The sequence below is a fragment of the Heterocephalus glaber genome, unplaced genomic scaffold (assembly GCF_053883595.1).
Source record: "Heterocephalus glaber isolate CG9 unplaced genomic scaffold, H.glaber_assembly_v1.0 deba00001472, whole genome shotgun sequence".
Taxonomy (NCBI): Eukaryota; Metazoa; Chordata; class Mammalia; order Rodentia; family Bathyergidae; genus Heterocephalus; species Heterocephalus glaber.
In genome coordinates, this window is record NW_028258315.1 from 82126480 (window position 1) to 82140283 (window position 13804).

General features: G+C 44.5%; 1 protein-coding gene across 7 annotated transcripts in view; it reads right to left on the reverse strand.

Annotated features, from left to right (window-relative positions):
• Kat2b (lysine acetyltransferase 2B) overlaps nt 1-13804 on the reverse strand; it is a 101955-nt gene that overhangs the window by 63655 nt on the left and 24496 nt on the right. For all 7 annotated transcript variants that reach the window (XR_015439547.1, XR_015439546.1, XM_087182228.1 and 4 more), the window contains exon 2: nt 4348-4474. Coding sequence is in view for 5 of the 7 variants with exons in the window: in XM_087182228.1 (XP_087038354.1) it covers nt 4348-4474 (127 nt within the window). In the remaining 2 variants the exon portion in view is untranslated. The remainder of the gene's footprint in view (nt 1-4347; nt 4475-13804) is intronic.

The following is a 13804-nucleotide window of genomic DNA, read 5'->3' on the forward strand; positions in this document are numbered from 1 at the left end:
CAGCAATAACTCCAAGAGCTTGAAAATGTGCCGACATTTCCGTTTTAGGAAAGCAGCCTGGCCGGGAGTGCAGCTTGCGGGTAGAGCATGTGCTCAGGGTGCTGCAGGCCCTGGGTACAACCTCCAGCACCAACGCAAAAGCAGACTGAAGGACAGAGGGGACATGAGGAAGGGAAGGGGAGGGGAAACATATTTTTACAACTACATCAGTACCCTAAGAAAAAACAACACACATCCTTCCAAACTTCTTCCTGATCATATATGTACACATTTGTGTTGAAATACGGAAGACTTGGATTTTGTCCCTGGCTCCTGTCTCAGAGCTCATAATAACCTTGGCATTTCCTGAGTGATAAGGGTCTTCTGCAGATCCTAACCCCCTCTGGACCACAACTGAGTCTATGTTAATCAGGTGACATAAGCTGGGGCCCCAGTTAGCCCAGAATTAAGCAGGTCTCCTGAAAGACCAAGTTGAGAGGGTTAGCGAGCTGGACTCTTAGGTCCACCCCACCCACCAGTAAAGAGGTAGGGGAGCTGTAAAGATTAAGCTCATTAAAAACTTAACTCTTGCCAGTCCCAGGGATGCACAGTACTGTGGGAGGCTGAGGCAGGAGGATCACAAATTGGAGACTGGTCTGAGCTACATGAGTAAGACCCTACCTCAACCTCAACCCCCCAAAAAACCTTCTTGAACAAGAGGTTTGAGGAGCCAGGGATTTCGCTCAGTGGCACCAAGCCTGCCTCACAAGTGCAAGGTCCTGAGTTCAACTTAAGTATTTCCTGAGTTCTGTGAGCCATCTTAGCAAATTATCAAAACCAAGGAGTGGCCTCGAGGGAACCCTGATTTATAGCCAGTCAGTTTAAAGCATAGGTCACAACCTGGGACTTGAAGTAGGAGCAGTGCTGTGGGACTGAGCCCTTAGCCTGTGGGCTCTGTCACTAACTCCAGGAAGACAGCATCAGAATTGAATTCTAGGACACCCAGATGACATTTAGAAAGATGGAGGGGGAAGGGGAGGAGACCTCACACAAGTACTCTGCTGAGGGTAGAATTTTTAAAAATCAACTTGCTTTTTCCTTTGTAATGTTGTATTTTTTTTCTTTTTCTTTTTTGGTACCAGAGATCGAACTCAGGACCTTGCACTTGCGAGGCAGGAGGCAGCACCACTGAGCTAAATCCCAGGCCCTACTTTGTTGTATTTTCTAAACCAATACAGTGAGTTTATGCTCAGGAAAAATCAATGCTATGTGGTTTTGTTTTGTGCTGCCAGAGATTGAACCCAAGGCCTTCACACTGAGCTGCTTGCCCAGCCCTCTTTGTTTTTTGAGACAGGTTCTTACTACCTTGCTAAACTGCCTGGGCTGGGCTTAAAACTTGCAAACTTCCTGTCTCAGCCTCCCAGAGTGTTCGGAGCACTCTGCCTGGCTGGATGCTCTTCTTGGTCGACATCCTTGTGCTTGGGAAAGGAGCAGCTTCCGGTGATCAGGTCTCCAGGGCGGAAGCTCTGAGAGGGGCACAGAAGTCATTTCCCATTGGTTAAAGCTTTGAGAGTTACCAGAACCCTTGACAAAACTGTTTTCTTGCTTAAATTAGAGTTTATATATATTATTTGAAGTGAAAGAACGCTGGTAGTGTTGTGATACTGCTATAAAGAGGAATAGCTGTAATAACATTCATGTGCCAGGTACTCTTCTAAACTTTTTACATATATTTAGGTATTTAGTGTTTTAATATCATAAAAAAGGATATAATCACTGTGCTTTTCATTTAATTTGAGGACACATCTTTATTTATGCACAGGTTAAATTTGGACTTGCCAGTTTAAAAGATGTATTTTTTATTTAATTTAATTTATTTTTTTGGTACCAGGGATTGAACTCAGGACCTTGCACTTTCGAGGCAGGCTTGGTGCCACAGAGCTAAATCCCTGGCCCCAGGATTCATGTTTTTTTTCCATTCATTTTTTTGTTTGTTTTGTTTTTTTTGGTACCGGGGATTGAACTCGAAACCTTGCGCTTGCAAGGCAGGCGGTGGAACCGCTGAGCTAAATCCCTGGCCTGTTTCCATTCATTTTTGATTGTGTATTGCCAAATAAAGGAAACTGATTTCAAAACTTGGCAAATATAAAAAGAATCAAAGTTGGCCGATTTTCGTGAGTTTCTGTCTTTGGGCATTCATGGATGGGGACATCCACAGGACAGTGACAATCTGCTCTGCTAAGAAGGAAGAAGATTTTTAGATGTTAATTGATGCAGGATAATGGAATTTCCCAATCAATACCAAATACAGTTCATACTCGTGTTTAAAGATTTCTTGAGTCTGGATTTTTATTGCATCATATTTTCTGAAGCTATTATAAAAGGCATTCAAGTCCACTGCTCATAGATGAACTGTAAAAATGGTAAATCATAACCAAGGACAGTTTTGTAACTTTTGGAATCTTTTGTACTAGCTGCTTACTGCCCACAGCTTAGAACTGGGTGTGAAGCCTGTAGCCCCCACTACTAGAGAGGCTGAGGCAGGAGGATCATTAAGCCCAGGAGGAGTTTGAGGCTAGCCTGGGCAACATAACAAGACCTTGTCTAAAAAAATATATATATATATGGGAGGGGGATTTAGCTCAGTGGTTCTGCCGCCTGCCTCGCAAGCACAAGGACCAGAGTTCGATCCTCGGTACCAAAAGAAAAAAGAAAAATCACATATTATTTCAGACACATGTTCAATCAATACAATGATGTAATTATTAGTGTTTCTTTCTTTCTGAAATTAGTGCTGCTTCCTTTTTCATAAGGTTACTCTAGTCTGGTAACTTCCTGGGAAAATCACACTCTCTACTCTTTTTTGCTATACTGAAATAGTACTGAAATATTCTCCAGCTAAGTACAAAATAAAATCTCAGACTCAATCTAATACCATGCTAAGCTTGCAACCCGACAATGCACCTTTTTTATTTTGCTTTTCTATCTTTATATATTACTTATTTTTGAGACATGTTCTCACTAGGTAGTCCAGGCTGACCTTGAACTCACTATACAGCTCAGGCTGGCCTCAAACTCACCTTTATCCTCCTGCCTCAGCCTCCAAGTACTGGAATTACAGGCATGCACCACCATGCCCGGCTGACAACATATCGTTTAAACCAGCAGCAATCTCTCAAGAGAAAAATTATAGCAAGAAAAGCCACCCACTGACAAATGCCCAGGTGGAAGAAGGAAGTCACCTTAGTGAGCACGTTGTGCCCAAGACTATGCCCTTGCAGTTCTCAACAGCAAACTGTACTTGTGGTCTTTGGAGACTGGGTAACTGAAGCCAAAAGAGTGAAAATAATGTTCCAAGATCTTCTGCAAACTGGAATGTTAATAGCTGGAAAAACTAATTCCACACTAACTTTTATCCACTCAAAATGGATTCCAAAAATGGTTTTTTTCGGTACCAGAGATCGAACTCGGGTCCTGAACTCAGGTCCTTGTGCTTGCGGGGCAGGTGGCAGAACCACTGAGCTAAATCCCCGGCCCTCCAAAAATGTTTTTATCTTTGGGCTGGAATGTAAGCTCGGTCAAAGAGCATGCGCTTAACATATAGGAGACCCGAGCCAGGATTTAGCTCAGTGGTTCTGCCGACTGCCTCAAAAGCGCAAGGACCCGAGTTCGATTCCCTGTACCCAAAAAAAAAAACAAACACGTAGGAGACCCTGGGTTCAGTCCTCATTATAAAAAAAAAAAAAACAACAACAACCCTAAAAGTAGTCCGTTTTACGACAGGACACAACATACGAATTCAGTCCTGTTGAGTACCTGCTGCTAAGTCTGTCTTGCCACACTGTCAGTGGTTATCCTGCAAGGTCAGATAAGAAAGTTGAAAAGGAAAACACAAGTAAACATTTGCTAAACACAATGAAGAGCAACCCCGGTGAAGAAAGAACTACCAAACACAAGAAAGCAAGAAGCATGGAGATCAAATGAACACCCTCAGAAAGTTCAGGGAATCAGAAAATTATTACTATTGAACAAATAACCAGGTAGTTGAGGTTACAAGCCTCAGCTCCCGCAGTCAGAAAACATCCTAAATAGCTCAGCTGTCATGTTCCACCTTACTGGGAAATCACACAGCCCAACCCAGCTCTCCTGGACCGGGAAGAAACAAGTAAGGACTCAATGCAACAATGCTGGTTTGTGTCTCCCAGGACACCCTCCCACCATACTCATGAGACTAGAGGGACTCTTTTGTTGTTAACTTCACACAGAGGTAAACAGCATTCAAGTTTGGTTAACCCACAGAATTCACCAAGTAAGGACTGTCAGGCAACAATGGAACTGCCAGTTTCCTGGAAGACTTAGGAAACTCACCGAGGGCATGGCTACAACTCCGACAGGACTCAGTCAGGCTGACAATGATCTGCTGCAGATCGGCTCTGGGGGGCGTGGGAGAAGGGTTGGGGTTTTTCCAGCCATTACATTTACAGGACTCCTCAGCCTAAAAAAGGAATAAAGAGAGAAACAAAATTCTGTAACAAGCAGCCATTGACTGTTTGACAGGAGAACAATACACACTACTTATACGTCAGCTAATCCCCACCACGCACATCTCACTTCAACTTTGTGATTTTCTACATATGCAAAAGAAACAAAACCATCAGCTGTAAAGATTCCAGAACTATGAGGGCCGGGGATTTAGCGCAGTGGTTCCACCACTTACCTCGAAAGCAGAAGGTCCCGAGTTCGATCCCCAGTACCAAAAAAACAAAAAAAAGATTCCAGAACTGAGATAGTGATCACCTGGTCCCCAGTCCACCAACTAATCCTCAAAAGCTGGCCTCCCCGAGGTGGGCCAGTCTGAGCCCCTGTATCAGAGTACACCCCTCCATTTCCTGTCTTCCTTCTGACTTTCCTATTAGAGTTCTCCTGTAGACAGAGAAGGAAATGGAAAGGAGAGGGGAAGGGGAGGGGAAGGGGAGGGGAAGGGGAGGGGAAGGGGAGGGGAAGGGGAGGGGAAGGGGAGGGGAAGGGGAGGGGAAGGGGAGGGGAAGGGGAGAGGGAGGGGAAGGGAAAGGAAACCAGAAAAGGAAGGACAGAGATGTAGCTCAGTGGTAGAGTACTCGCCTAGCATGCACAAGGCCCTGCATTCAATGCAATCCGGAGCAAAGGGCCAGGGTAGGGGCTACCATTGTCCCCAGAGGGTGTCCATGGAATGGTCAGTTCCAAGACAGTCCATCGCAAAAGCTTCCCAAAACAACGAGCCACACTCCTGAGGTCCCACAAACATAGCTGAGGCAAAAACAGCTAAAGTTGGGGCCGGGGATTTAGCTCAGTGGTTCCACTGCCTGCCTTGCAAGTGCAAAGACCTGAGTTCGATCCCTGGTACCAAAAAAAAAAAAAGTTAAAGTTGGGCTTGGCAGGCTCCAAGATTCCAGCTACAACTCTGCCCCAGGTACCAAACAGAAACACACAGGCCCAAGGAAGTTAGAATGTCAGGGAGATGCGATGAATGCACCAGCCAAAGCCACACCTGCAGGATCCTCCACCACGACTTTTGTGAACTGAACTCCCAGGTTCACTTCGAAGACAGCATCATGTATCTGGGGTTTCTACCTATGTGTCTTTCCCAGGTTTCCTGTACTAGAATACTCTATTATTTGCAGGTGTGGTGGTGCACACCTATAATCCCAGCACTGGGGAGGCTGAGGCAGGAGGACTTCTGTGAGTTCAAGGCCAGCCTGGGCTACATAGTGAGTTTAAGGCCAATCTGATTACATAGTGAGATCCTATCTCAAAAAAATAAAAAAAAGAAAGAAATCTTCCTTAAATTTGTCCACATACTCTTCCTACTTCCCCACCTTTGTAGACAAGAATGAATGCAGATTCACCTTTTTGCAGCAACCTGGGCTTGGAAAAGGTTACCATGTGCTCTATCGGTTGCCACACAGCACTGCATGGAATCCTAAGACTGTTGTGCTTGTACTGGAAGATCCCTGGTGCTTACAAGCCTTCTGCCCCTTCCCTACCATCCTTTATCTCTCCATCACTCTCACCGGGTGTTCAGGGCTTCCAATCTGCTATGGCTGGGAGACCAGATAACAGAGGATCACTGTAACACGTAACACACCAATTTTGCTAAAAGCCTTCATGTGCACTGCTCACTAAGGCAGCCACCAGCCACATTCAGCGTTGAGCACCTGTAATGCAGCTAGTCCGAACTGAAATGCACTACAGATGCGCACTCCATACCAGATGCAGAAGACTAGTGCAAAAAGAAAATGTAAACTATCTATGGATGTATATATTGGTTACATGCAGTGGTACCTCAGTTCATGAACACTTTTGTTTGTGAACAGTAATTTGGTTTGCAAACAGAAGCATTTGGCAAAATTTTGTTTTTGTTTGCAAACTCGCCATCAGGTGACAAACACAACTAAGGCCATCTTTGCCAGAATTGTGGAACGAATTAAGTTCATAAACACTTTTGGTACTGTTCTAGACATATGGGCTTATATAAAAGATGTAAAAAATAATTTAAGTCAGGCCCAGTGACACATGCCTGTAATCCCAGCATTCTGGGAGGCTGAAGCAGGAAGACCACAAGTTCATGCTCATCCTGGGCAACTTCAAGACTTAGTAACACCCTATCTCAAAATTAAAAAGTAAAAAAAGCATATGGAAAGCCAGGCCTGGTGGTGCATGGCTTGAGGCCATCCTGGGCTACACAGTGAGCTCAAGGCCAGCACAAACTACATAGTGAGACCCTGTCTCAAAAAAAATAAAAATTGAAATTAAAAATAATAATAATAATAATAAAACCCAAAAAGGCATGCGGAAGTTGGGGGGCAGAGAAGTGATATAGCTCAGTGTAAAAGGTTCAGGGTTCAATACCCAGCACAGTACTAGGAAAAAAAATTAAAAATTAATTTTATGTTTCTTTTTAATGAAGTTTCCAAAACATCTAAAATTACACACATAGCACATTACACTTGATCTGCCCTGCTCTATAAAACACACACGTATCCTTTTTTTCCTTGGGCTCTGTGTTTGATCTTGGCTCTCAGAGGTTTTTGGTCTGTTTTAGTCTCCTACCCCTTCAGGTGGCTGCAGTTGGAAGTCTAATTTACAGAAAATTTCTACGTGGCTGCTGCCTTGATCTCATACATGAAATTTTCCAAGATGGAGACAGTTTCAGAAGTGTGTGTATTACAGGAGAATAGAAAAAGAAAAAATCAAATTATAGTATTGGCAAGGTAAGCAGGGCCAAGGTAAAAATAAAATACAAGAGCCAAGGTAGAAGAAAATCTGCTTTTGAACATGAATCCTTCTCTTCCAGTAGACCCTGTGAGCCCTATAAATCCAGCAAACCCAAGTCAACTGCTTCGTCCCTGTTGTCACAATGAGAATGGAGAAGGCAGGCCAGAAGGACCCTATTCCAGTGGTCCCCACAGCTCCAACCCCAGGGAGGAGCTCAAAGGGCCCTCTCTGGCATCAGGCGGGACCCAATTGTTAGCCCCACTAGTGGTTCTTACCAGGCTGAACTTGGCCCTGAAATTCCCTGCAATGAGCCATCCACTTCTACAGAGCACAAAGGTCTCTGAAACAATGCTCTTGGGGGACACTCTCTCGGAAGAACTTGTACTTGAGAAAGGAAAGGAGAGCAAAATATGCCGCTTCAGGGGCCAGCAAAGCTCTCTGCCTCCCTGCCACTTCCGTAAAAGCAGGCTATTGTCTGCATCTAAAATGTCCCCTAAAAGGTTCATAGATTTAAGGCTTGTTAATCTCCAGAGAGGGGAGGGCCTTTGGGAAGGTGACTGGCTCTTGAGGCTCAAACTTCATCGGCGGCTTAATCCATTGCTAGGTTCACAAATGGCGGCATTAGTGGGAGGTGATAGAAATTCTAGAAGCTGGGGCCTGATTAGAGGATGTAGGTCACTGGCAGTGAGCCCAGGATGGGTCTCCCCCTCCCCCTCTCCCCGATTCCCAGCCGCTATGGAAGAGCAGCTTCCCCCACACACTCCCATGACCAACATATTCAGCCTTTGCTCAGGTGCAAAAGCAAGAAAGCCATCTAACACTGGAATGAAACCTCTGAGACCATGACCCAAAATACATCCTTTCTCCTAGAAGTTGATTTTCTCAAGTATTTGGTCATAGCAACAGAAGTTGATTAACAGCAGGATACACGTTTGTAAGTTGTAATTTTCCCTACTCAATCAGGAAAGGAAGGAAGTTAATCACCAAAGACAACTGCAGACCCTTATCAACCCAGAAATGGAGCCAGAGAAATCTACATCACAAACCTTGGTAAAACTAGCTCTCTGCTATTAGTTCCCCTATACTAAATATTCCCTCCCACAAAGTGCTGCCCCTGGCAACTCAAAAGCTCTTTTCCTTGTCTTGTCCTATCTCTGAAACTGACTGTTCTTTGCCGAGGTGCTATATAAGCCCAAATTCTAATCACTCTTTCACAATTACTCATCCCTGAGTGCACTCACATTTATGCACAATGCGTATGGTAATAAGCTTCTTATACTTTTTCTCTTGTTAATCCGTCTTTTGTTAGTTTAATTTACAAAGCCTAAACCAATGAACCTAAATTGGTAGATGACTACTTGCAGGACTCTCTAAGCCTCCAGCTTTTCTGTGCAGTTGTCTGATCCAGCTGCCTTTTCCAAGAGTGAAAAATTACTGCAAAACAGTCCCCAAAGAGCAATTAAATACAGCAAGCCAAACCTAGCAAAATGAAAAAAAAAGACAATACATGCCTGTAGTTCCAGCAGTTGGAAGGCTGAGGCAGGAGGATCGCCATGAGTTGAGGTCAGCCTAGGCTACCAAGTGAGTTCAAGGTCACCCTGAACTACATAGTGAGACTCTGCCTCAAAAAACCAAAACAGAACAGAATAAAGCCAATAATCCTAGCACTGAGAGAAGATGAGGCGGGCGGATCACAAGTTCAAGTCCCACCTGAGCAACTCAGCAAGAGCCTGCCTCGAAAATAAAAAAGGCTGGTGATGTAGCTCAGTGGTAGAATACCCCAGGGTCCTATCGCCAATACCAGGAAAAAGCAAAAGAAAAGAAAAAAAAAGCCCAAAAACTTTGGGTTTAGAGAACTGCATTCCAAGTCAGAACCACCACACACACTGATTCACATAACACTATTTATTGAAAGCTTACTACATGCCATGTACTACTGCTATGTACAAAAGGAAACAAAGCTCCCTCTGTCCTGCAGCTTACATGGAGGTGGTAGGAGATGGGGCAAATGGCAGGCAACACAAATAAGTAAGTTGGGCCGGGGATTTAGCTCAGTGGTTTCGCCGGCTGCTGCGAAAGCACAAGGACCCGAGTTCAATTGCCAGTACCAAAAAAAAAAAAGAAAAACAAATAAGTAAGTTATATAGTATATTAGGGAACGAGGTGCTGTGAGAAGAAATCCAGAAGGACGAGTACAGAGGAGCTGACAATGGGTGGGATGTAGGTGTAATTTTCACCAAATCTTTTTTTTGAGACAGGGTCAGATTGGCCTTGAACTCTAAGCAGTCCTCCTGCCTCAACCTCCCAAGTGCTGGGATCACAGGCGTGTGCCACCACACCCAGCTCACTGGGCCTTTCTGAGAAGGGGGCCTTACACCCAAGACTTCTGGGAAAGGAGACAGCCCAGGCCACAGAAGGTGGCACCTGGCAACAAAGAGCAAGGCCAGTGGGGAAAAAACACTGCAGGAGGCCTGGTGAATTGGGGCTAGGGGCCCAGGAGCCTCTCTGGCAATTACCAAGGCTTCAGCTTCTGTCATTCCCCTCCCTCTCAAACTCATCTCCAGGGCTGGGGGGGGGGGGGGGCGGCACTTGACGACTTTTAACTCCTGTCTTCTGGTTTCTCCTCCAGCCACTACAAGAAGCAGTGATAGTCGTCACTGAGGAGTTCAAAAAATAAGAGGGATTTAGCTCAGCGGTTCTGCTGCCTGCCTCAAAAGCCTGCCCCAAAAGCCCAAGGACCGGAGTTCAATCCCCAGTACCAAGAAAAAAAAAAAGAAAATCCAGCCCTTTTCCTTTCTGTTACTGATTTACATGAAAAAAAATCATCCTGTTTCCTTTTTTCCAACTTCCAGTTCAGAATCAACTATCCACTGTTACCCAGGGAAGCTCAACCAACCATGATTAACACAGTCCAGAATTTGTGAACCTCTGACATCTAGATGGAAAGCGACATCGATATTTTAGCCAAGCCCCAACACAAGAACATGAGATTCTCCTTGATTATCACGAAGATGGCAAGCGGTCTAGTCAAAGGTTTCCTTACAGATTAAGACCCAGGATTTGCATCAGATTTGGGGGTCAGGTGAGTAATAACCAGAAATTCAAAACTCAAAAGAATCCTGTAACGTAAGTCTTTCCTCATTTACCTAGGTAACCACTTTAACCTTTGACAAGCAAGATGGATTTTGCATCTGGGCACATGAGCAACCACAACCTCCATCATTTTCCTTGGCAGACTGTTTAGGACCGGGAGTAAACCTGGCAGGAATAAAACCAACCATAGCCAGCACTGGTAATTCCAGTTACAGTGGGAGAGAAGAAACCACATCCTTATCACACACTATACTTAAGAATGCAAGGATCCAGCCAGGCCTGGTGTTGCATGCCTGTAATCCTAGCGCTGTGGGAAGCTGAGGCAGGATGATTATAAATTCTAGTCTGAGGTAGGCAACTCAGTGACTTAGTAAGACCCTGTGATAGAGATTAGGGCATGGCAGGCTGGCTGGAAAACAGAATGTAACTTATCAATAACAAGTATCCAGAAGAGAGGCTGAAAACAAGGCATAACCATGTCAGCTGATCCTGAATGGATGTGGCCTGCCAATCATGGCCAGAATATGTGGGTGGAGCAACTTCTACCCGACCAGATCTAGGTGGACCTAAAAGACAGTGGCCACTGCCTTCCCCACCACTGCTGCAATCTTTCTGTCCTGCTGTCATTCTGTTTACGCAATGACCTGTCCTGCTTACACAATGTACCTCTTCTTGCTCTTCACTCTTTCTCCTCTCTCTCTCTCTCTCTCTCTCTCTCTCTCTCTCTCTCTAGATAGGGTCTCACTATGTAGTTCAGACTGGCCTTGAACTCACTATGTAAGCCTCCAATTTGCAGCAATCCTCCTGCCTCAGCCTCCCAAGGGCTCAGATTACAGGCATGTGCCACCACACCCTACCTTTCTTCTTTTTTCTTTACTTTTTCCCTTTTCTTCCTTTACTTTAAATAAAAGTTGTGTTTACCAGTTCATCAGTTAGCCCAGTCAATTATTTGAGCAGGACAGAAAGAGCCTGGAATCACCAGACACTGTGCCACCCCGTAACAAATCCATCTCAAAATGCTAAAATATTTTGAAAGGGCTGTGAATGTAGCTCAGTGTGAGGGCTCATAGTTCAATTCCCAATGCCCCCCCCCAAAAAAAATCAAGAAGGACCCCAAATTTTCTCCCTGAGGGATTGCTCATAGAAGCAATCTATAAGAAGCAATCTCCCCATTCCTTCCTCACTGAAATTCAAGCTAACAAGTAACAAGCTTTTAATTCCTAGAGGAGACAATACAGACTTTTACAGATACAGATCATAACTCATTATTACAACAGACTTAATGCAATCAGCCCAGAAAGAAAAGCTTATGCCCCTTCTTGTCTTAACATGACAGAGAATAATAGCTGTGTTCATTGGGGTCTTATAAATGCATGTGTCACAAGCTCCTAGAGGGAGGTTTACAATAAAGTCTTATATTTCCCCACTCAATTAAAAAAAAGAAACATCCCAAATATTAACCACTCTTATTTAAGCCACTGTGGTAGAGTGCTTATGAATTCTACCACACAATAAACACCAACCCTCAAAAATGTAACCGAATTCCTGGGTGCCAGCCCCTCCACTGCAAAAAATAAAAGATCTTAAACAGTAGTTGAATAAAAGTCCTTTCCTAAAAAATTGCCGCCACACCACACCACACCCCCCCCCCGTACCGGGGATTAAACTCAGGACCTTGCGCTTGCAAGACAAGCACAGTGCCACTGAGCTAAATCCCTGGCCCTGGCTAATTTTTTTTTCCTCCACTCACTAACTCTTGGGATCCCCATTAGTTTTTATAAAGTTTTTATTCAAAATGACAGATATTTTGTCCAAAAAAAAATAGAAAATCCCAGGAAAATCAAGGAGGATGAAAGGAAGGAGAAGACCTGGAGCAAAACACTAAGAAGTATAAAAGCAGACTCCCCAGCCGCACTGTCCAGGGATAGCCACCAGCCCCAAGTGGACAGGGAGTCCATGAAAAGTGGCTCTTCAAATTGAGGTGTGTTGTGAGTATAAAATATACATTCGATTTCAAAGAGGACCCCCAAAAATGGGGTTTTCCCCAATGAGCTGGAGGTGTTAACACACTCCTAGAATCCCAAGTACTCTGGGAGGCTGAGGCAAGAGGATTGCAAATTCAAGGCCAGCAGGGGCAACTCAGTGACTTGGACAGACCCTGCAAACAATAAAAGTAAATAAAGATAATAAAAAAGACAGTTTCGGACACAGCTCAGTGTGAAGGCCTAGGTTCAATCCTCAGGACTACAGTAATTATTGGAAATAGGGATAACTGTCCCATTATGAATTTTTATACTGATTATATGTTATAATGATAGTATTTTGGAGTATTTGGTAAAACAAAACATTAAAATGAGAGAATTTAATTTCAGTTTTTTTCTTCTCTTCCTCCCCTCCCTCCTCCACCCTCCTTTCCCCTCTCAGGACTGAGACTGAACCAGGCCCTCACACCTGCTAGGTCTGCACTGTACCGAGGAGCCACATCCCAGCTGTCTCGTTTTACCAGGCTACCCTGGCTGAACACGTACATCAAAGGCCATCGATTTGGACACAGAGACTCAAACAGAGAAGACTGAGTAAAGACAGGAGCACACATTGCAGCCATGTACTCATGAGACCAAGAATACTGAGGGTTGCCAGGAGACTCCACTGGCAGGCAGAGGCATGGCAGCGTTCCCAGGCAAGGTGACCGGGACAGTGACACCTTGATCTCTGGCTTCTGGCCTCCAAAAGAGTGTACAAGGGAATTTTGCTGTCCAAAGCCACTCGTTTTGTGGTAATTTGTTAAGGTAACCCTAAGAAACTGGGACGTGGGGCTACTAGAAAATGTTAAACTACACACGTCTCTCACTGTAATTCTACTGCTTATTAGCACACTAGAGTTTAAAGAGAACCCATCCCTAAGCCCCAAGTCCTCACTCTGGACCCTAAGAATTTAGCCATCAAGGGCCGGGAATTTAGCTCAGTGGTTCTGGTGCCTGCCTCACAAGCACAAGGTCCCGAGTTCGATCCCCGGTACCAAAAGTAAACAAATAAAAGAAAGAATTTAGCCATGAAATAATCTCAGTATCCCTAAGTGGTTAAGGATACACCCCACTGAGATATCTGGGAATCTCTTGAGTTTTGCTCATTTGTTTCAGGATTTCTGGGGTAGAATATAAAAAACAGTTCCTGAGCATGAGCACGTACTATGGCCACCTAGCCCAATCTAAGTGCATACACAATACTTTCAGTATGTGTGGGACATGTTACCCAATGTGCTAAAGAGGATAAGTAAGTCCTTTTAAAAACATTCAACGCCATTCTCCTGACTGCCAGCAAAGCACTTTCTGTTAAGTGCTCGGTTATGATGCCCTCCACCCTGGCCTTCATCCACCCTCCTTTCAAATGTCCCAGCCTGGTCACTGTTCTTTGAGATAAGAAGAATCCCTTCAAAACACCTTCCCTGTATCTCTTCTTAATTAGCCATGACAGCTGC